Source organism: Scyliorhinus canicula, chromosome 12, assembly GCF_902713615.1.
Source record: "Scyliorhinus canicula chromosome 12, sScyCan1.1, whole genome shotgun sequence".
NCBI classification, from domain to species: domain Eukaryota; kingdom Metazoa; phylum Chordata; class Chondrichthyes; order Carcharhiniformes; family Scyliorhinidae; genus Scyliorhinus; species Scyliorhinus canicula.
Window position 1 is genome coordinate 2124875 of NC_052157.1, and position 24025 is coordinate 2148899.

Here is a 24025-nt window from a genome sequence, read left to right on the forward strand (position 1 = left end):
CAATCGGCGGGACGTGATTCCCGCTCCCGCCGATTCCCGGGTGGAGGAGAATTCCGCCCCGGATGTTTCCCCCTGACTGAGCAATAAAGAAAGCTGCAGAAGGTTCTGGAACAGACTGGCTGGTAGTTGTGAGTGAGTGAGGTCTCTGGTCGGTGCTCTCCATCCATACTCCAGGCGGGGTTGGGAAGTTTCAAGTACAACGCCACCTCTCCAGCTCGGACCTTGGGGCCGTTTTGTTCATTTTTCCTCCGGACAACTCAGAGTTGCAGAGAGACCTGAATCCTTCCTCCATTTCCTGTGACTTCTTCCCTTGTCCCTTCAACAAAGTACAATAATTCCTGAAAATATTCATTTCTCCCAAAGAATCATTAGGAATCTGAGGGAATATCTCTGTGGGAGTGTTGCTGATGCTCCCATGGAAATGGGAAAACAGGGATCTGGACATGAAACAAACTTGAAATGTAGAATCAGCCAAGAGACCAGAACGTGTCCAGGATTTAACAAAGTGAGATTGCTGACCTGTTATTCCAGGCTGAGTGTTGGTCGGAGGGATGATTCCCTTTTGCTTTCATAGAAAATAGGAGGAGTCGTTTACCCAGCCCCTAGAGCCTGCTGTGCCATTCCATCTGATCATGGCTGCTCCTCCACTGCAACCCCGATGCCCCTGGGCCCTTTAGAGTCGAGAAAACTATCCATTTCCTTTGTAAATATATTCAGTGGCTTGGGGTGGGTTTCTCCGACCCCCCCACCGGGTTGGAGAATCCCCGGGGGACGGCGTGAATCCCGCTCCGACTCCGGCCGCCATATTCTCCGGCAGTCAAAAACTCGCGCCGACAGGAATCGCACTGCGCACCTCGCAGATTGGCAAGAAACGGCGTGACACCATGGGCCCCGGGGCTGCTCCAAATCTCCAGCCCGGATGGGCCGAAGTCCCGCCGACAGGCCACGCCAGCGTAAATCAAACAAGCTTTTTAACGGCGTCAACCAGTCGTGCTGGCTGACATGGCGAGCGCGGAGATAGGGGTCGGTGTGGAGCGGCCGCCGGAGAGGAGACGGCACGGCCGTAGGTGGGGGGGGGGGGGGGGGGGGGGGGGGGGGGGGGTCGCGAGTTCCGGTAGAGGGCGCTCCCCAGGGCCGAGGGTGCATGCCGGTGATCAGGGTCGGTGCCGGTGATCGGGGTCGGTGCCGGGGAGGGGGTGCTGGGGAAGAGAGTGCCGGTGGGGGGGGAGGGGGGGGGTGCCTGGCCAGGTGCCAGCTGGCAACAGTAGCAACTTTGCAGCCCATGGCACCCGGCTGAGGGTGGGTGGGGGCCTATAGGCAATGATGACGTCGTCTATCCCAACCCCCACCCCTGCCGACCGTTACGTTTAGTCATCACCCAGTGTTGTTGGCCGCCGTGGCGGGAGCTGCTCTTCTACATGTTGCCCTGTGGGAGCTGGAGCAGGAGCGTGCCAGGGAGGCCGCAGAGGGGCAGGCTGCAGAGGAGCAGGCTGCAGAGGGGCAGACTGCAGAGGGGCAGGCTGCAGAGGGGCAGGCTGCAGAGGAGCAGGCTGCAGAGGGGCAGGCTGTAGAGGGGCAGGCTGCAAAGGAGCAGGCTGCAGAGGGGCAGGCTGTAGAGGGGCAGGCTGCAGAGGAGCAGGCTGCAGAGGAGCAGGCTGCAGAGGGGCAGGCTGCAGAGGGGCAGGCTGCAGAGGGGCAGGCTGCAGAGGGGCAGGCTGCAGAGGAGCAGGCTGCAGAGGAGCAGGCTGCAGAGGGGCAGGCTGCAAAGGAGCAGGCTGCAGAGGAGCAGACTGCAAAGGAGCAGGCTGCAGAGGAGCAGACTGTAGAGGGGCAGGCTGCAGAGGGGCAGGCTGCAGAGGGGCAGGCTGCAGAGGGGCAGGCTGCAGAGGGGTAGGTGGCAGCCACTCAGGCTGGAGAGCTGCCCGCCCGACAGGACGAGGTGGAAGAGGAGGTGGTGGTGCCACGGCGACGAAGGCGCCCAATGAGGACCCGTGTGTACCGGCGCCGCTTGTCGTACCAGGACGTCACCGACCGGGCATGCAGGAGGAGACTCCGGATGAGCTGGGAAACTGTGGCCCATATCTGCCACCTGATGGCACATCTGGCACCGCGTGGCACTGGGGGAGGACACCCCCGCCCGGTGGCCGTCAAAGTTACGGTGGCTCTGAACCTCTATGCCACGGGGTCATTCCAGGCACCGAGTGGGGACCCGTCCAGCATCTCGCAGGAATCGGTGCATCCGGGCAGTGACTGACACCCTGTATCTCATTGCGGACATCTACATCCGGTTCCCTGTGCACTGGGCCAGCCAGGATGCCCGGGCAGTGGGCTTCACTGCCGTGGCCAGGGTGCCCATGGTCCGGGGCGATCGATGGGATGCACGTCGCCGTGCGGCCACCAGCAGATAACAGGGCCGTGTTCACCAATAGGAAGGGGACGTATTCCATGAACGTGCAGGTGGTCTGTGACCACCGCATGATGACCCTGCGCGTCTGCGCCCGGTACCCGGGCAGTGTTCATGACTCGTTCGTATTGGCCCAATCGTTTATCCCCGCCATGTTCGAGGGACGCCCCTCCCCCCGACTGAGGGGCTGGTTGCTGGGCGACAGGGGTTACCCGTTACGGTTGTGGCTGATGCTGCCTATACGGAGGCCACAGACTGACACGGAGAACCGCTACAACAATGCCCATACAGCGACCAGGGGTGTGATAGAGAGGGGCTTTGGGCTGCTGAAGATGCGTTTCAGGTGTGTGGACCGCTCTGGAGGGGCCCCCCAGTACCCGTCAGATAGGGTCGGCCGCATTGTTGTGGTCTGCTGCATCCTGCACAACATAGCCCAGCAGAGGGGCGATGTGCCGCAGGCAGAGGAAGGGGGGGGGGAACAACACGATGAAGGGCAGGCCTCCCCAAATGAGGAGGATGGGGGCAATGGTCAGGACAGACGGGCTGCCCAACGTTACGGGCTGGGCCAGCGGGCACGGGACAGGCTGATAGCCGCCCGGTTCACAGACTAGGGGGTGTGGGAATCGCCGAGTATGGGCACAGACCGCACACCACAGCACCAGCCTACCACCCTCAACCCACCCTCCACATACCCTCCCACCACCAACCACCCCCACCCACCCGCCCACCACCAACCACCCCCACCCCACCCGCCCACCACCAACCACCCCCACCCCCACCCCACCCGCATGCACCCCACCCCTCGATTACACATCCACCTGCGGCACGATGGGCCGGGCTCACACGGTCGCCGGTCGAAGCGTGTCTATTGCAGGCCATGGAGGATGATGACGACCCCGCTCTGCGATGAGCTCCTGGCTCTACATCATTGGACAATGTCTGACCCATGGCCACAGTACCACCCTCCACCCGGACCATCCCTGCATGTGGCCGTGACGCTGCAGCGCACAGTCCCGTCCTCTGCCTGGGGGGATGGCGAGGGCGACCCGGGGGGGGGGGGGGGGGGGGCGGGGGGCACACGCCCCTGAGGCCAACGTAAGACCACCCCTCACACACACACACACAGATGCTCAACGTACATGACACCCCCCACGCTTCGGACAGAGCACAAAGGCAGCTTCTGTAGGTGTGCAAATGATTTTAATTACAAACAGTCCAAACACGTGCCCTAACCCCTAAAACTAGTCTGTACCCTTCACCCGTACCAACTTACTCAGTGTCTAACTGTTTGGCCTTACGGGCCCTATGCCTACGCCTAGGTGGTTCCCAGACGGTACGGCAGAACTGGAGGTAGACTCCGATGATTCCTGCCCTGTGACTCGGGATCCCTTTGGCAGCCGTTTCCTGGGGGGCCCGGCCTAAATGGGCCAGGCTGCGGCTCGGGCGTCTGGGATGGCGAGCTGCCAGCCTGTCCTGCCCGCTGCCCACCAGATGTACCTGGAACAGAGGGGGGGGGGGGGGGGGGGAGTCTGAGGGGCCGCGGTGTTCCGGGACCACCCCTACAGGGGGACCCGGGACGGGCCCCAGCACCTCCTCCTCCCTCGGGGCGCCCGATGGCCCCCGGGGCCTCTACATGGGTCGGGGGTGCAAACGGACCGGCCATCCATCCCCCCCCCCCCCCCCACCCCCCGACACCTGGCACTGCCAGTCCTGGAGGCCCATGCTGGTATTGACAAGGATCTGCAGGTTTGCAGCCATGGAGCTCAGGGAGTTGGCCATCCCTGTCTGTGTCTGGACGACGCCGGCCAGCACCTGGGCAATAGCGCCGATTCGCTCAGCGATGGCCTGCAGTGACTGGGCCATGGCCTGCTGAGACTGGGCCATGGCCTGCTGGACTGGGCCTGCTGAGACTGGGCCATGGCCTGCTGGGACTGGGCCATTGCCTGCTGAGACTGGGCCATGGCCTGCTGAGACTGGGCCATGGCCTGCTGAGACTGGGCCATGGCCTGCTGAGACTGGGCCATGGCCTGCTGGGACTGGGCCATGGCCTGCTGGGACTGGGCCATGGCCTGCTGAGATGGGCCATTGCCTGCAGAGACTGGGCCATGGCCTGCTGAGACTGGGCCATTGCCTGCAGAGACTGGGCCATGGCCTGCTGAGACTGGGCCATGGCCTGCAGAGACTGGGCCATGGCCTGCAGAGACTGGGCCATGGCCTGCTGGGACTGGGCCATTGGCTGCTGAGACTGGGCCATGGCCTGCAGAGACTGGGCCATGGCCTGCTGAGACTGGGCCATTGCCTGCTGAGACTGGGCCATGGCCTGCTGAGACTGGGCCATGGCCTGCTGGGACTGGGCCATGGCCTGCTGAGACTGGGCCATGGCCTGCTGGGACTGCGCCATGGCCTGCTGGGACTGCGCCATGGCCTACTGAGACTGGGCCATGGCCTGCAGAGACTGGGCCACGGCGTTAAGTGCCTCTGCCAGCTGCTGCTGGCTCTGGCTCATACCTTCCTGTGAGAGGGCAGCCATGTCCTGTGCCACACACTCCGCCCTCATGGAAAGCCCCAGGCCTTCCATACTGCTCCCCATGTCTGACACCGTCGCACCCATTGCCTCCACCACGGACGCCAACCGTGCGGTTTCGGCCTGGGTGGCAGCCATGACCGGCACCACTCCCTGCTCCTGGACACGGGTGGACTCCTCCACCTGCGTCTGCAGCTGCCGCAAGCCGGCCGTCACCCCCTTCGATCATCCCTGGTTCCGTGACTGCATCAGGTCTATGGGTGGGTGTGGTAACTCCAGGAACCCGGGACCCGTCTGGGTGGCAGATGGTTGCAGGGGCCAGGATGCTCTCCGACCGTCCGGCCCCTCGGCTGCTCCTATCTCCACCTGCTGTACTGGGACGGCTGTGTTGTGCTCCAGTTAGTGTCCCAGAAGCTTCATTGTTAAAGTGCCCAACCGAGGGGAGTGTCTCTGCGATGGTGGAGGGTGCTGGAGATAGCAGGGGCGTAATGTTGTGCTTCTCATCCGACCCGAAGTCCAGGGTCCCCTGGAGTGGTGTGACCTGTCCTTCCGTCCCCTGCGTGTGGGTGTGCTGGGGGGCTGTGTCCTGGGTGTGGGTGTCCTGGGGGGTTGTGTCCTGGGTGTGGGTGTCCTGGGGGGTTGTGTCCTGGGTGTGGGTGTCCTGGGGGGTTGTGTCCTGGGTGTGGGTGTCCTGGGGGGTTGTGTCCTGTGTCAGTATCCTGGCTCGATTGGGACGGGGGCCTGTTGGTGTGGCTGCCTTCCCCGTCGCTGGGTGTGGTCCTCTGGCGTCACCGCCCTGGCACTGGGTGGGGGTGTCGTATGCCTAACAGTCCGGGTCTAACCCTATCTTGTGGGCGTCCTGGCACGTCCTGGGGGCGGTCGGCATCTGCAGGGACGGGTGGGTCAATGTTTGGTCCTGCAATACACAATCCAGCAGCATGGTTAGACACGCGAGCAAGTGGGCGAGGGATGGGGGGGAAGGGGATGGGAGAAAGTGGAAGGGGGATGGGGGAAGGGGATGGGGGAAGGGGAGGGGGGGGGAACGGGGAGAAGGGATGGGGGAAGGGGATGGGAGAAAGGGAAGGGGCAGGGGGAAGGGGCAGGGGGAAGGGGCAGGGGGAAGGGGAGTGGGTAAGGGGGGAAGGGGGATGGGGGAAGGGGATGGGGGAAGGAGAGTGGGGAAGGGGAGGGGGAACGGGGGGAAGGGGAGGGGGAACGGGGGGAAGGGGATGGGGAAGGGGAGGGGGAGGGGAGGGGGGAACGGGGAAGGGAGATAGGGGGAAGGGGAGGGGGCGAAGGGGATTGGGGGAACGGGGGGAAGGGGATGGGGGAACGGGGGGAAGGGGATGGGGGAACGGAGGGAAGGGGATGGGGGAAGGGGAGGGGGAAGGGGATGGGGGAACGGGAGGGGGCGAAGGGGATTGGGGGAAGTTGGGCAGGCAGTGGGGGTTCTTGCTTGGTGCTGTGCCCCCGACCTCTGCATCCACAATGGGAGGTCGTGTCTCACTAACTTGATAGAGTTTTTCGAGGAGGTCACAAAGGTGATTGATGCAGGTAGGGCAGTGGATGTTGTCTATATGGACTTCAGTAAGGCCTTTGACATGGTCCCTCATGGCAGACTGGTACAAAAGGTGAAGTCACACGGGATCAGGGGTGAGCTGGCAAGATGGATACAGAACTGGCTAGGTCATAGAAGGCAGAGAGTAGCAATGGAAGGGTGCTTTTCTAATTGGAGGGCTGTGACTAGTGGTGTTCAGCAGGGATCAATGCTGGGACTGTTGCTGTTCGTAGTATATATCAGTGATTTGGAGGAAAATGTAACTGGTCTGATTAGTAAGTTTGCAGGCGACACAAAGGTTGGTGGAATTGCGGATAGCGATGAGGACTGTCAGAGGATACAGCAGGATTTAGATCGTTTGGAGACTTGGGCGGAGAGATGGCAGATGGAATTTAATCCGGACAAATGTGAGGTAATGCATTTTGGAAGGTCGAATGCAGGTAGGGAATATACAGCGAATGGTAGAACCCTCAAGAGTATTGACAGTCAGAGAGAGATCTAGGTGTACAGGTCCACAGGTCACTGAAAGGGGCAACACAGATGGAGAAGGTAGTCAAGAAGGCATACGGCATGCTCGCCTTCATTGGCCAGGGCATTGAGTACAAAAATTGGCAAGTCATGTTGCAGCTGCATAGAACCTTAGTTAGGCCACACTTGGAGTATAGTGTTCAATTCTGGTCACCACACTACCAGAAGGATGCTTTAGAGAAGGTGCAGAAGAGATTTACCAGGATGTTGCCTGGTATGGAGGGCATTAGCTCTGAGGAGCGGTTGAATAAACTTGGCTTAAGGGCAGCACGGTAGCATTGTGGATAGCACAATTGCTTCACAGCTCCAGGGTCCCAGGTTCGATTCTGGCTTGGGTCACTGTCTGTGCGGAGTCTGCACATCCTCCCCGTGTGTGTGTGTGGGTTTCCTCCGGGTACTCCGGTTTCCTCCCACAGTCCAAAGATGTGCAGGTTAGGTGGATTGGCCATTCTAAATTGCCCTTAGTGTCCAAAATTGCCCTTAGTGTTGGGTGGGGTTACTGGGTTATGGGGATAGGGTGGAGGTGTTGACCTTGGGTAGGGTGCTCTTTCCAAGAGCCGGTGCAGACTCGATGGGCCGAGTGGCCTCCTTCTGCACTGTAAATTCTATGATAATTGTTCTCACTGGAACAAAGGAGGCTGATGGGCGACCTAATAGATGTCTACAAAATTATGAGGGGCATAGACAGAGTGGATAGTCAGAGACTTTTTCCCAGGGTAGAGGGGTCAATTACCAGGGGGCATAGGTTTAAGGTGCGAGGGGCAAGGTTTAGAGGAGATGTACGAGGCAACTTTTTTTACACAGAGGGTAGTGGGTGCCTGGAACTCGATGCCGGAGGAGGTGGTGGAAGCAGGGACGATAGTGACATTTAAGGGGTGTCATGTGAGAGTACCTTTAAGAAATGGGTGTTTATTACTGCAGTGATGTCAGAGAGTGGGTGGAGCTGGGCTGTCTGTCAGCTTTTTACTTTCAGGCTGTTTTGCTGCAGGATGTGTTTTAGTTTTGTTTCCAGAGCTGGATAGCTGCAGTCACAGCCAGAAGGTGTATGAGTCTCTCTGTAATCTAAAGACTGTAAATTGATCCTGGTGATTTAAAACTAATAACAGTAGTGACTTTAACCTGATGTGCTTCTGGTAAAAGGTGTTTTAAGTCTTATGGATGTTAAAAGGAAAGCTTAAAGGATTACTTAGTGTTGTATTCTTTGTATTCAAATTAATGTTTACTAAGATGTTCACTGTTTGTTTTTAAAAGGTTAACTTGAGTTCATAGAATAAACATTGTTTTGCTTTAAAAATTACTTTTCCATTTCTGCTGTACCACACCTGTAGAGTGGGCCGTGTGCTCCCCATACCACAATCTATTAAATGTTCTGGGTCAGGTGAACTCCATGATACACTTTGGGGTTCTCTAAACCCTGGCCCATAACAGGGGCATCTTGACAAATACATGAATAGGATGGGAATAAAGGGATACGGACCCCGGAAGTGTAGAAGATTGTAGTTTAGATGGGCAGCATGGTCGGCACAGGCTTGGAGGGCCGAAGGGCCTGTTCCTGTGCTGTACTTTTCTTTGTTCTAACCTCCCTGTCCTCGGATCCGCCTGAATGGTCCAGGGCCCTCTCTTCATGAACGATGGACAAAGGTTGGTGGAATTGCGGATAGCGATGAGGACTGTCAGAGGATACAGCAGGATTTAGATTGTTTGGAGACTTGGGCGGAGAGATGGCAGATGGCGTTTAATCCGGACAAATGTGAGATAATGATTTTGGAAGGTCTAATGAAGTAGGGAATATACAGTGAATGGTAGAACCCTCAAGAGTATTGAAAGTCAGAGAGATCTAGGTGTACAGGTCCACAGGTCACTGAAAGGGGCAACACAGGTGGAGAAGGTAGTCAAGAAGGCATACGGCATGCTTGCCTTCATTGGCCGGGGCACTGAGTATAAGAATGGGCAAGTCATGTTGCAGCTGTATAGAACCTTAGTTAGGCAACACTTGGAGTATAGTGTTCAATTCTGGTCGCCACACTACCAGAAGGATGTGGAGGATTTAGAGAGGGTGCAAAAGAGATTTACCAGGATGTTGCCTGGTATGGAGGGCATTAGCTGTGAGGAGCGGTTGAATAAACTCGGTTTGTTCTCACTGGAACGAAGGAGGTTGAGGGGTGACCTGATGGAGGTTTACAAAATTATGAAGGGCATAGACAGAGTGGATAGTCAGAGGCTTTTCCCCAGGGCAGAGGGATCAATTACTAGGGGGCATAGGTTTAAGGTGCAAGGGGCAAAGTTTAGAGGAGATGTACGAGGCAAGTTTTTTTACACAGAGGGTAGTGGGTGCCTGGAACTCGCTGCCGGAGGAGGTGGTGGAAGCAGGGACGATAGTGACATTTAAGGGGCATCTTGACAAATACATGAATAGGATGGGAATAGAGGGATACGGACCCAGGAAGTGTAGAAGATTGTAGTTTAGGCGGGCAGCATGGTCGGCGCAGGCTTGGAGGGCCGAAGGGCCTGTTCGTGCTCTACTTTTCTTTGTTCTTTGTTCTTTGTATTTTCCCAACTACTGATGCTGGGCTAAGCGGTCTGTGATTCCCTGTTTTCGCCCTCCTTTTTTGAAATAGCAGGGTTATATTTGCTACCCTCCAATCTGCTGGGACTGATCCAGAATCTGCAAAAGTTTGGAAAATTACAACCAACGCATCCACTATTCCCATGCCCTCTCCTTTATTATCCTGGGATTTAGATCATCAGCCCCTGGAGATGTAACGGCTTTCAGTCCCGTTAATTTCTGCAGCATGATTTTTTCAGTAATACTAATTTTGTTCAATTTCTCCTTCTCACCAGAGGCTCTCCTCCTATGGTTCTCTCAGGCAGGTGGAGAGAAGAGAAAGAGAAAACCGCTTATTGTCACGAGTAGGCTTCAATGAAGTTACTGTGAAAAGCCCCTAGTCGCCACATTCTGTCCGGGGAGGCTGGTACGGGAATCAAACGGTGCTGCTGGCCTGCTTGGTCTGCTTCAAAAGCCAGCGCTTTAGCTCAGTGAGCTAAACCAGCAGTGAGGATTGGGGAATCTCCCTAACTCAGGGCACTGAGGCGAATCATTAACGTCTCCACGAGTTGAGTCTGTATAGGTCGCTGATCTGTGATGTTGACCGAATGACTCAACTGGAATCAATCTTCAACCCGTACACCCCGTTGTGACACAGCGACGGTATCATCACTAACCTTCTCTTGCAGTCGATCTCCTTCTTCCTTACAATCCAACAGTTGTTTTTTCCAGTGTTCCACATTATTTGTTGACTCCTGCAATGCAATGCTGAGTCGAGCGTTGTTCTCTCCCAAAGTCTGGAGTTCTTGCTCCCATTTCTTGGCAGCAGCAGGTCTATGTTGAGAAACATGCGTCACAGCCTCGAACCGGCAAACCTACATCTGCTCATTCCCTGCAACCTCCAGAATTGCTACCTGTAGATCTGAGACTCCGCCTGTTTTATATAAACCCATGGCTTAATTTCTCAACTCCTTTCAAATCAGCTCTCAGCCCAACCTTCTGCCCCGTTTCGTAGTGAGGAAAGGAAACAGCAAGCCTGCTGTCGATTACATTCTCTCTATTCTGTACCAGCACACCTGGTGTAGCAACACCATCTGATGCCCAATGAGACCGTCCACAGCGTCAGATCACCGGGTGATGGAGAATAGGGCCTGCACAATCTGAATGGAATTGGCTATTTAACAGGAGAGAGTCTGAGAGTTCCTGAGTGACCAATCAGGGCCTGGTGACGAGAATGGCCAAGCTGGACAATTGATGTGGAACCCAAGTTGTGGAGCCAACATAAGAACATAAGAACTAGGAGCAGGAGTAGGCCATCTGGCCCCTCGAGCCTGCTCCACCATTCAATGAGATCATGGCTGATCTTTTGTGGACTCAGCTCCACTTTCTGGCCCGAACACCATAACCCTTAATCCCTTTATTCTTCAAAAAACTATCGATCTTTACCTTAAAAACATTTAATGAAGGAGCCTCAACTGCTTCACTGGGCAAGGAATTCCATAGATTCACAACCCTTTGGGTGAAGATGTTCCTCCTAAACTCAGTCCTAAGTCTACTTCCCCTTATTTTGAGGCTATGCCCCCTAGTTCTGCTTTCACCTGCCAGTGGAAACAACCTGCCTGCATCTGTCCCATCTATTCCCTTCATAATTTTTAATGTTTCTATAAGATGCCCCCTCATCCTTCTAAATTCCAACGAGTACAGTCCCTGTGTATTCAACCTCTCCTCGTAATCCAACCCCTTCAGCTCTGGGATTAACCTAGTGAATCTCCTCTGCACACCCTCCAGCGCCAGTACGCCCTTTCTCAAGTAAGGAGACCAAAACTGAACACAATACTCCAGGTGTGGCCTCACTAACACTTTATACAATTGCAGCATAACCTCCCTAGTCTTAAACTCTATCCCCCTAGCAATGAAGGACAAAATTCCATTTGACTTCTTAATCACCTGTTGCACCTGTAAACCAACTTTCTGTGACTCATGCACTAGCACACCCAGGTCTCTCTACACAGCAGCATGCTTTAATATTTTATTGTTTAAATAATAATCCCGTTTGCTGTTATTCCTACCAAAATGGATAACCTCACATTTGTCAACACTGTATTCCATCTGCCAGACCCTAGCCCATTCACTTAACCTATCCAAATCCCTCTGTAGACTTCCAGTATCCTCTGCACTTTTCGCTTTACCACTCATCTTAGCATCATCTGCAAACTTGGACACATTGCCCTTGGTCCCCAACTCCAAATCATCAATGTAAATTGTGAACAATTGTGGGCCCAACACGGATTCCTGAGGGACACCACTAGCTACTGATTGCCAACCAGAGAAACACCCATTAATCCCCACTCTTTGCTTTCTATTAATTAACCAATCCTCTATCCATGCTACTACTTTACCCTTAATGCCATGCATCTTTATCTTATGCAGCAACCTTTTGTGTGGCACCTTGTCAAAGGCTTTCTGGAAATCCAGATATACCACATCCATTGGCTCCCCGTTATCTACTGCACTGGTAATGTCCTCAAAAAATTCCACTAAATTAGTTAGGCATGACCTGCCCTTTATGAACCCATGCTGCGTCTGCCCAATGGGACAATTTCTATCCAGATGCCTTGCTATTTCTTCCTTGATGATAGATTCCAGCATCTTCCCTACTACCGAAGTTAAGCTCACTGGCCTATAATTTCCTGCTCTCTGCCTACCTCCTTTTTAAAAAAAAATTATTTTTATTGAAATTTTTACAAAATATAAACATCAAACAATATTAACAAAACAACCGCGGTAACAACCCAAGAACAACACCCACCCAACTTCAAACGCAACTACAAACAAAAGAAAAAACAAAAGAACACCCAAACAACAAAAGGGAAAGAAATAACACCCGCCACATCCAACAAACCCATGTACACAGTTCTCCCTCCCACCGAACCAGACCCCCCCCCCCTCCTCCCCCCTCCCCCCCTCCCAGGGTTGCTGCTGCTGTCGGCCTATTTCCCTACCGTTCCGCCAGGAAGTCCAGGAAAGGCTGCCACCGCCTAAAGAACCCCTGTACTGATCCCCTCAGGGCAAATTTCACCTTCTCCAATTTAATGAACCCCGCCATATCATTGATCCAGGCCTCCACGCTTGGGGGCCTCTCATCCTTCCATTGGAGCAAGATCCTCCGCTGGGCTACTAGGGACGCAAAGGCCAGAGCACCGGCCTCTTTCGCCTCCTGCACTCCGGCTCCACTGCAACCCCAAGAATTGCGAGTCCCCAGCCTGGCTTGACCCTGGATCCCACCACCCTCGACACCGTCCTTGCTACCCCCTTCCAAAACTCCCCCAGCGCTGGGCATGCCCAAAACATATGGGCGTGGTTCGCTGGACCCCCTGGGCACCTAGCACACCTGTCCTCACCCCCGAAAAACCTACTCATCCTCGTCCCAGTCATGTGGGCCCTATGCAGCACCTTGAACTGTATGAGGCTAAGCCTCGCAGAGGAAGAGGAGGAATTCACTCTCTCCAGGGCATCCGCCCACGTCCCCCCCTCAATCTCCTCATCCAGCTCCTCTTCCCATTTACCCTTCAGGTCCTCCACTGAGGCCTCGTCTACCTCCTGCATTACCCGGTATATGTCCGAAATCCTCCCTCCTCCAACCCACACCCCGAGAGCACCCTGTCCCGCACCCCACGTGGGGGCAGCAAGGGGAACCCCTCCACCTGCCGCCTGGCAAACGCCCTCACCTGCATGTACCTAAACATGTTCCCCGGGGGGAGCCCAAACTTCCCCTCTAACTCCCCCAAGCTGCCTACCTCCTTTTATAAACAGTGGTGTCACGTTTGCTAATTTCCAATCCGCCGGGACCACCCCAGAGTCTAGTGAATTTCGGTAAATTATCACTAGTGCATCTGCAATTTCCCTAGCCATCTCTTTTAGCACTCTGGGATGCATTCCATCAGGGCCAGGAGACTTGTCTACCTTTAGCCCCATTAGCTTTCCCATCACTACCTCCTTAGTGATAACAATCCTCTCAAGGTCCTCACCTGTTATAGCCTCATTTCTATCAGTCACTGGCATGTTATTTGTGTCTTCCACTGTAAAGACCGACCCAAAAAACCTGTTCAGTTCCTCAGCCATTTCCTCATTTCCCATTATTAAAACTCCCTTCTCATCCTCTAAAGGACCAATATTTACCTTAGCCACTCTTTTTTGTCTTATATATTTGTTAAAACTTTTACTGTCTGTTTTTATATTCTGAGCAAGTTTACTCTCATACTCTATCTTACTCTTCTTTATAGCTTTTTTAGTAGCTTTCTGTTGCCCCCTAAAGATTTCCCAGTCCTCTAGTCTCCCACCAATCTTTGCCACTTTATATGCTTTTTCCTTCAATTTGATACTCTCCCTTATTTCCTTAGATATCCACGGTCGATTTTCCCTCTTCCTACCGTCCAGAGGTCAGAGGCTGAGTAAGGAGCCTGCAGCTGTTTCTATTCACTGCGGTGTTTCACTACAGGACATTCAACAGCATTGATCCTAAGGTGCTGAATTCTCAACTTGGCCAGTCTAAGTGGACACAGAGCAGAGTGATTGTCAACAAGGCAAAAGGAGAGGAATTGGAAATGGTTCAGGTAACAAAAGATCCAACTATCTGAGGGTGGAATGGGCGACAATGAAAATCTTCTGAAGTACAGGCAAGCAGTTAATGATTCAGAGACAATTTGTGGAAAAACCTTAGGCAGAAAAAGCTGTTTTTTTCACAAGAAATTAAAACAGAAAATGCTGGAACTGATGTAAGGTCATTGGCCCGAAAGGTAAAGTCTCGGCAGACGCTGCCAGACCTGCTGTACTGTTACAGCATTTCTCTTTTTATTTCAGATTTTCAGCATCTGCAGTATTTGACACATCCAATTTACTGAGGTGATCGAGTACAAAAATATTGGTGAAAAATTTACAATGCTGTCGATGTTCTCGTCAGTTCACAACTGAAGCTGAGAATCGATCATTGAGGATAAATGAGCCCTGAAAGCAGAGAGGGAACCAATCCTAGTACTTGGAAAACAGCGTCAGGATCGGACATGGATTTATAAAGGGGAAATCATTCTTCACAAATCTACTGGAATCCTTCGAGGATGTAACTGGCAGAGTTGATGTGGATGTGATTTACCAGTGGATGTGATTTATTTGGACTTTCAGAAGGCTTTCAATAAAGTCCACGTTAGAGATGAGTGTGTAAAATTAAAGCGGATGGGATAGGGGGTGGTGCAGCATAATGTGGATAAATGTGAAGTTATCCACTTTGGGAGCAAAAACGAGAAGGTAGACGATTATCTGGATGGCCATAAATTAGGAGAGGGGAATGCGCAACAAGACCTGGGTGTCCTCGTACGCCACTCACTGAAGGCAAGCATGCAGGTACAGCATGGGCTGCACGGTGGCACAGTGGGTAGCACTGCTGCCTCACAGAGCCAAGGTCCCAGGTTCGATCCCGGCTCTGGGTCACTGTCCGTGTGGATTTGCACATTCTCCCTGTGTTTGCGTGGGTTTCACCCCCACAACCCAAAGATGTGCAGGGTAGGTGGATTGGCCACGTTAAATTGCCCCTTAATTGGAAAAAAAAAATAATTGGGTACTCTAAATTTAAAAAAATATATTTGACAAACTTAAAATGCAGGTGCAGCAGGCGGTAAAGAAGGCTAATGGTATGTTGGCCTTCGTTGTGAGAGGTTTTGAGTACAGGAGCAGGGATGTGTTGCTGCAATTATACACGGCCTTGGTGAGGCCACACCTGGAGTATTGTGGGCAGTTCTCATCTCCTTCTCTGAGGAAGGATGTTCCTGCTCTCGAGGGAGTGCAGCGAAGGTTTACCAGACTGATTCCAGGGAGGGCGGGACTGTCACATGAGGAGAGATTGAATCGGTTAGGATTATACTCGCTGGAGTTCAGAAGAATGAGGGGGAATCTCATAGAAACCACAAACTTCTAACAGGACTGGACAGGGTAGATGCAGGAAGGATGTTCCCGATGGTTGAAGTGTCCAGAACCAGGGGTCACAGTCTGAGGATACGGGGTAGACCATTTAGGACAGAGATGAGGAGACATTTCTTCACCCAGAGAGTGGTCGGCCTGTGGAATTCATTATCACAGGAAATAGTTGAGTCCAAAACATTGTATGGTTTCATGAAGCAGTTAGATATAGCACTTAGGGCGAAAGGGATCAAAGGATATTGGGGGAAACAGCGGGATTAGGCTATTGAGGTGGATGATCAGCCATGATCATACTGAATGGCGGAGCGGGCTCGAAGGGCCGAATGGCCTCCTCCTGCTCCTGTTTCCCTCAGCAGCCACGACGCCGGATTCATGATTTTTAAAAGCACAAGTGAACATGGCCCATCAGAGGCGGAGCATCGCGGGGGCCTCGGAGAATAGCGGGTTGGGCCCGCGAATGACATGCAAACGGTGTTGACTGTACGTGTGTTCCGGAACGCCGCTGTCAAGGTGACGAGAATTACGATTTGGCGTCAAGTTGGCGCCTGCTGCGATTTTGGCGTCGGGACCTATTCTCCGCCCAATGGCGCTTCACAATTTCAGCGTCAGCCAACGGACAATCACGCCCTGTATGTTTTCAAGAAGGAGTTAATAGCTGATGGGTGAACTGGGAAAGTGGGAACAGGTTACAGAGTTGGATCAGTCATGATCATAATGAATGGTGGAGCAGGCTCGAAGGGCTGAATGGCCTTCTCCATAGAATCCATACACTCAGAAGGAGGCCAATCAGCAAATTGAGCCTGCACTGACCCTCCGAAGGAGCACTCTACCCAGGCCCACTCCCCTGTCCCATCCCTGAAACCCCACCTACTGATCATGGCCAATCCACCTAACCTGAACGTTTTTGGACTGTGGGAGGAAACCGGAGCACCCGGAGGAAACCCACCGGACACACGGGGAGAACATGCAGACTCCACACAGACAGTGACCCAAACCGGGTGAACCGGGAAGCAACTGTGCTGACCACTGTGCTACCTTGCTGCCCTATATCTGTGATCCCTAAAGCAGAGGATTAGTGATCTACATAGAAACATAGAAAATAGGAGCAGGAGGAGGCCATTTGGCCCTACGAGCCTGCTCCGCCATTCATCACCATCATGGCTGATCATCAAGTTGAACGCCCTGACCCTACCTCCATACCCAGAATAGACCATGTAACCTTCGCCCTGAGGTCTGAGCCCAGCCAAATCATCTTTCTGGTAGTTCCAGTACCGTGTCCTGTGCTACACATACTCTGCGGATTGGCTAATCTCCCGGTTTATGGAGGGATTATTCTCACCCGTGAGTCGAGATTAGTTTGATCCGGTCATTGTCATTCTTTAGGAGGCTTTCAATGGGAGGAGGCCGAGTAGATTTTTCATCATTGGTTCCATTCACACTTGATGCTTGTGGGGACGTTGGAATTTCATGGCTGGATTCCTAGAATAATTCGAACATCAGAAAGAGTGTGGAATTCAGAAAACAGTCCTTTAACTTTGAGCCTTACAGAAAGTTACACAGAATTTACGACACATTTCACCCAACTGCATGGTTCCTTGGCCTCGAATCCACCAGCCTCCTCCCAATCCTACAGCAAATCCTTGTTCCTCTCAAGCCTCGCTTGACTGGCACTCCCTCCACAAGCATTCTCTCCCTCCATGACAGACGCACAGTGGCAGCCGTGTGTACCACCTACAAGATGCACTGCAGAAACTCACCAAGGCTCCTTCGACAGCACCTTCCAAACTCATGATCTCTAATAGCAAGCAGGACAAGAACAGCAGACACCTGGGAACCCCACCACCTGGGAGGTTCCCCTCCAAGCCACTCACCACCTCGACTTGGAAATATATTGGCCATTCCTTGGCTGTCGCTGTGTCAAAGTTCTGGAGCTCCCTCCCTAACAGCACAGTGGGTGTACCTACACCACAGAGAGTGCTGATTGAGAGCTGGGTTACAGAGGAGAGAGGACCAATCAGCAGATTGAGAGCAGTGACTGCACCTGGTCCCAAAACTCTGCAGCCACTGTCCTCACCGGACACTCCAGTGGGAGTAGAGAGTGGGAAAAAGCTGCTTTTACAGAATCTCCGGAAGTTTCTCTCTCTTTCTGCCTGGGTTAGTACAAGATTGCTGCAGTAATCTTTTTTAAAGTCCTGGTTTAAAAGACAGATACTTTGGTTACATGGGATAATTAAAGCATCGTAAAAGTTTGGCTAAAGGAATTTTGTTTATATGAAGAAGGCCCTCTGGGGAGTAGATCATTGGAAATGTTGGGCTGGATTCTCCGCCGTCGGGAAGCCCTATTTTGCCGGCAGCCCCGGGGCTTTCCCGACAATGGGGCTGCCCCACGATGGGAAACCCCATTGACCAGCCGGTGAAACGGAGACCCCCGACGGCTTGCTGAACCAGAAACCGACGTGGCGGGACGGAGAAAGCCGCCATTTGTAAGAAGATGTAGTTAATGAAGATGTAGGAGCCAGGGATTGAAGCAGTCAAGGGAGGTCATACCTGACCAATCTGTTAGAGTTCTTTGAGGAGGTAAAAAGGAAGTTAGACAAAGGAGAACCTGTAGACGTGATTTATTTAGATTTCCAGAAGGCCTTTGACAAGGTGCCACATAGGAGACTGTTAAATAAGCCCATGGTGTTAAGGGTAAGATCCTGGCATGGATAGAGGATTGGCTGACTGGCAAAAGGCAGAGAGTGGGGATAAAGGGGTCTTTTTCAGGATGGCAGCCGGTGACTAGTGGTGTGCCTCAGGGGTCTGTGCTGGGACCACAACTTTTCACAATATACATTAATGATCTGGAAGAAGGAACTGAAGGCACTATTGCTAAGTTTGCAGATGATACAAAGATCTGTAGAGGGACAGGTAGTATTGAGGAAGCAAGGGGGCTGCAGAAGGACTTGGACAGGCTAGGAGAGTGGGCCTGGGTCGATGGTGGCTGGGTCTCTCTAGTTAATTCCTTTTTGACGACTCAGTAGTGGTTTACTTGAACTGAATGGTTTGCTCGGCCATTTCAGAGGGTCAACTACATCACTGAGGGTCTGGAGTCACACGTAGGTCAGTCCATTAAAGGACAAGTGAACCAGATGGCTTTTATAATCAATAATGATTTCATGGTCACTCTCATCAAGACTAACGTTTTAATTGAGATTTTGAATTGAATGTTAATCACACCAGCTGTTGTGATGGGATTCAAACCCTCAGACTCTTCAATATTGTCTGAAATGTCCATCCATCAAGTTTAACTGGGGACTGGAAATAAACTTCAGCTTTTACCATTCACGGAACCCCAGTTGCCTCCTCTGCAACGTGATGCCTCTGGGTTTGCAGCGTGGTGGCAGTTTGAAGAGTTTAAATCCTATTTCGAATGAAAAATAAATAAATTTAGAGTACCCAATTCATTTTTTCCAATTAAGGGGCAATTCAGCGTGGCCAATCCACCTAACCTTGCATACCTTTGGGTTGTGTGGGGGCTGAGACCCACGCAGACACGGGGAGAATGTGCAAACTCCACATAGACAGTGAATCGGGGCCGGGATCGAACCCGGGTCCTTGGCACCGTGGGGCAGCAGTGCTAACTACTGCGCCACCGTGCCACCCCCTTTTTCAAATTTCATGTGATCTCGAAAGTTCAAGGCAGGGTCTCTGGGATTGTTTGTTTTACAATCTATCAGCACCATAGGTTACTGCAGTAAATGGAGCTGCAGTGATTCATGGTCTCTGTAAATGGGCAGAGAGAAGCTGGTGGGCGCAGGGGGGAGGGACTGAGTGTCTTATTGTCAGCATCAGAACCAGATTGTGAATTGAACAGCCCCCTAAGTGACTAAACTGCCCATCAGCCTGGACAGCCGCCACACGTACCTGGGTATCAAAGCCTCAGATTGTGTTCGTTGAAAGGGGATGTGGGTGTCAATGATAAGGCCGTTTATTGCCATCTCTAACTGGCCTTGAGAAGGTGGTGGGAAGCTGCAGTCCATGTGGTGTAGGTACACCCACAGTGCTGTTAGGGAGGGATTGTATCCTAATGATGATCTCAGCCTCCCTCACCTGTGGGACAGGTTTACTTACCCGTGAGTGATTACTCGAAGTTTCCGTTTTCTCTTGCGAGCGATCTCTTGCCAGTCTTGCTGCCTCCTTAACTTCCTGAAACTTTTCTGCAAACTGCAAAATATTAATTTGGAGTTATGGGGTTGAGTCATGTTTAGACAGTGACAGTGAGTTAGACACAACTAAATCTAGCAAACGCTTCAGATGATCCCACGGGAGGGCTCAACAAGCCCATCCCTGTCAACACATCAACCTGTCGTCTATTCTCATCACACATCTCAACTGAGCCCAATTATTCTGATAAATTTATTCAGAAATTTGCAACCTTTGAAAAGATTGATTGGTCGCCTGATTCCTCTTTTCCAAAAACAATCCCAATTCTTCACAGTTAGAAATTCCCTGCCTCCTGCTGCTCCCTCTGGACCATCGAAGGGGTAACCACAGTTCCACCATCATAACCACCCAACATCGGAACAGTTCCACTTTCCACTTTCCACTCTCTCTCTCTCTCTCTCGTGCAGTTTTACTGGTGTTTGATAGCAAAAAATATCAATGAGAGCTTCAGAGCTACATTTCCCTCCTCTCCCCCCAACAACCCCGACAACCCCCTCCCCAACCCTGCCAGGCCCCCCCCCCCCCGCCCTGCCAGCCCCCCCCCCCCAACCCTGCCAGGCCCCCCCCCCGCCCTGCCAGGCCCCCCCCAACCCTGCCAGACCCCCCCCCGCCCTGCCAACCCCCCCCCCGCCCTGCCAGCTCCCCCCCCAACCCTGCCAGCCCCCCCCCCAACGCTGCCAGGCCCCCCCCCCAACCCTGCCAGACCCCCCCCCCGCCCTGCCAGCCCCCCCGCCCTGCCAGCCCCCCCCAACCCTGCCAACCCCCCCAAACCCTGCCAGCCCCCCCCAAACCCTGCCAGCCCCCCCCCCCCGCCCTGCCAGCCCCCCCCCCAAAACCCTGCCAGCCCCCCCCCCAACCCTGCCAGGCCCCCCCCCCCCCGCCCTGCCAGCCCCCCCCCCCCCCCAGCCCTGCCAGCGCCCCCCCCAACCCTGCCAGGCCCCCCGCTCCAGATACACTTTAGAAATAAACTCCCATTGGAAAAGTTCCCCAGAGCCATGTTCTATCCCCGTTGCAGACATAATAAAGGCCTACGTCCCCGATGATATTTTGCTGCAACGTTAAAGACCACATTGTGCAAAGGGTATGGTTTTGTTGAAAGGGAAGCTGATTAATAAGGGGATCAGGGGTTATGGGGAGAAGGCAGGGGAATGGGGATGAGAAAGATATCAGCCATGATTGAATGGCGGAACAGACTCGATGGGCCGAGTGGCCTAATTTTGCTCCTATGTCTTAATAATAATAATAGCTTACTGTCACAAGTAGGCTTCAATGAAGTTACTGTGAAAAGCCCCTAGTCGCCACATTCCAGCACCTGTTCAGCGAGGCTGGTAGGGGAATTGAACCCACGTTGCTGGCCTTGTTCTGCATTACAAGCCAGCTGTTTAGCCATTTGTGCTAAACCAGCCTTATGGTCTTATATAGTGAGATATGAGGCTGGGAGTGGCAGCAACATTTCACTGCTTTTGAGAGAATAATTGGAACAAACACTCTCTGACCCTCACTCTCTGACCCGCACACTCTCCGGCCCCCTCACTCTCCGGCCCCCTCACTCTCCGGCCCCCTCACTCTCCGGCCCCCTCACTCTCCGGCCCCCTCACTCTCCGGCCCCCTCACTCTCCGGCCCCCTCACTCTCTCACCCTCACTCTCTCACCCTCACTCTCTCACCCTCACTCTCTCACCCTCACTCTCGCACCCTCACTCTCTCTCTCTCACCCTCACTCTCTCACCCTCACTCTCTCACCCTCACTCTCTCACCCTCACTCTCTCACCCTCACCCTCTCACCCTCACTCTCTCACCCTCACTCTCTCACCCTCACTCTCTGGCTGTCTTTCTGGCCTCCGCCCCCTTCTTACACTCTCACCTGCCCTCTCCCTGCCACCCTCCAATCTGTCCTGAGGCACCTTTCCCCCCACACTCATTTCCTCCTTCCCCCTCCCTCCCTCATGCCCCCCCCCCCCCCCCCTCGCTTACCTTGGTTAGTTGTTGCTCGGAGGAGAAGCCTAGCCCGAACACGGTGTTGGCTCGGCTGTCTGCCCACTGCCCGAACTTCTGTGAGGTTTTTGTGAAGGTCATGTTTGGGGTGAGGGTGCTGTTTATAATCACCTGGGAGACACAAGTGGAGAAACCAGGATTGCAAAAACCTCGAACAAACAATTACTTCTCCATTTTCACTCCTTGTTGTTTCATTTCTCTCCTGAGTAACATCTTCCCATGCCCAGGTTACCGGGTTAGCGGGATTCCAGGATACCGGGTTCCCAGGTTACCGGGTTAGCGGGATCCCAGGATACCGGGTTACCGGGTTCCCAGGTTACCGGGTTACCAGGTTAGCGGGATCCCAGGTTAGCGGGATCCCAGGTTACTGGGTTAGCAGGTTACCGGGTTCCCAGGTTACTGGGTTAGCGGGATTCCAGGATACCTTGTTAGCGGGTTCAAGGGTTACCGGGTTCCCCAGTTCCTGACTAGATTACCAGGTTCCCAGGTTACTGAGTTAGCAGGTTACTGACTAGGTTACTGGGTTCCTGGGTTACTAGGTTACGCAATTACCAGGTTACTGAGTTACCAGGTCACTGACTAGATTACCAATTTACTGGGTTCCCAGATTACCAGATTACTGGGTTCTCAAGTTACCAGGTTACTGAGTTACCAGGTTACTGACTAGATTACCAAGTTACTGGGTTCCCAGGTTACCGACTAGATTACCAGGTTACTGGGTTCCCAGATTACCAGGTTACTGACTAGATTACCAGGTTACTGAGTTACCAGGTTACTGACTAGATTACCAGGTTACTGGGTTCCCAGATTGCCGGGTTGCTGAGTTACCAGGTCACTGACTAGATTACCAGGTTCCCAGGTTACCAGGTTACTGACTAGATTACTGGGTTCCCAGGTTACTAGGATACCAGGTTGCCAGGATACCGAAGTACTAGATTACCAGGTTACTGTGTTTCCAGGTTACACCATTACCAGGTTACTCAGTTCCCAGGTTACTGGGTTACTGAGGTGCCAGGTTACTGACTAGATTACCAGTTTACTGGGTTCCCAGATTACCAGGTTACTGTGTTCTCAAATTACCAGGTTACTGAGTTACCAGGTTAGTGACAAGATTATCAGGTTACTGGGTTCCCAGATTACCGGGTTGCTGAGTTACCAGTTTGCTGACTAGATTACCAGGTTACTGTGTTCTCAAGTTACCAGGTTACTGAGTTACCAGGGGCGGAATTCTCCGACCCCCACAGTGTCGGGGAATCGCCCGGAGCCTTCGTAAATCCCGCCCCCGCCGTGGCCGGAATTCTCCGCCACCCGGGAATCGGCGGGGACGGGAATCGTGCCGCGTCGGTCGGCGGGCCCCCCGCGGCGATTCTCCGGCCCGCGATGGGCCAACGTCCCGCCGCTGTCAGGCCTCTCCTGCCGACGTGGTTTATACCACCTCCGGTGGCAGTGGGAGCAGGCGGCGCGAGCGGGCCCCCGGGATCCTGGGGGGGCCTAGCCCCTAACCCCACGGTAGCATGGCCCGCGATCGGGGCCCACCGATCGGTGGGTGGGCCTGTGCCGTGGGGGCACTCTTTTTCTTCCGCCGCCGCCACTGCGCATGCGCCGGGGTGACGTCAGCGGTCGCTGACGCTCTGGCGCACGCGCGGACTTACGCCGACCGGCAAAGGCCTTTCGGCCAGCCCCGATGCCGGTCGGCGTGGTGCCAAATGCCGTTGCCGCCGGTCGTCGGAGCGGGACCCACTCCGACGCAGGCCTAGCCCCTAAAGGTGCGGAGAATTCAGCACCTTTTGTGGAGGCCCGACGCCGGAGTGCTTCTCGGTACGCCGGGACCCCTCGCCCCGCCGGGTAGGGGAGAATCCCGGCCCAGGTCATTGACTAGATTACCAGGTTAGTGGGTTCCCAGATTACCAGGTTACTGGGTTCCCAGATTGCCGGGTTGCTGAGTAATCAGGTCGGTGACTTGATTATCAGGTTACTGGGTTCCCAGATTACCGGATTGCTGAGTTACCAGGTTACTGACTAGATTACCAGGTTAGTGGGTTCCCAGATTACCGGGTTGCTGAGTTACCAGGTTACTGACTAGATTATCAGGTTACTGGGTTCCCAGATTACCGGATTGCTGAGTTACCAGGTTACTGACTAGATTATCAGGTTACTGGGTTCCCAGATTACCGGATTGCTGAGTTACCAGGTTACTGACTAGATTACCAGGTTACTGGGTTCCCAGATTACCGGATTGCTGAGTTACCAGGTTACTGACTAGATTATCAGGTTACTGGGTTCCCAGATTACCGGA

At 53.6% G+C, this 24025-nt stretch overlaps 1 protein-coding gene across 1 annotated transcript in view; it reads right to left on the minus strand.

Moving 5' to 3' along the window:
- Window positions 1–24025, minus strand: part of homer2 (homer scaffold protein 2) — an 87805-nt gene that overhangs the window by 15216 nt on the left and 48564 nt on the right. The window contains exons 3-6 of the mRNA XM_038813620.1: window positions 21709–21840; window positions 19643–19735; window positions 16869–17008; window positions 10237–10393 (exon numbers count right to left, since the gene is read on the minus strand). Of these exons, the coding sequence (XP_038669548.1) occupies window positions 10237–10393; window positions 16869–17008; window positions 19643–19735; window positions 21709–21840 (522 nt within the window). The remainder of the gene's footprint in view (window positions 1–10236; window positions 10394–16868; window positions 17009–19642; window positions 19736–21708; window positions 21841–24025) is intronic.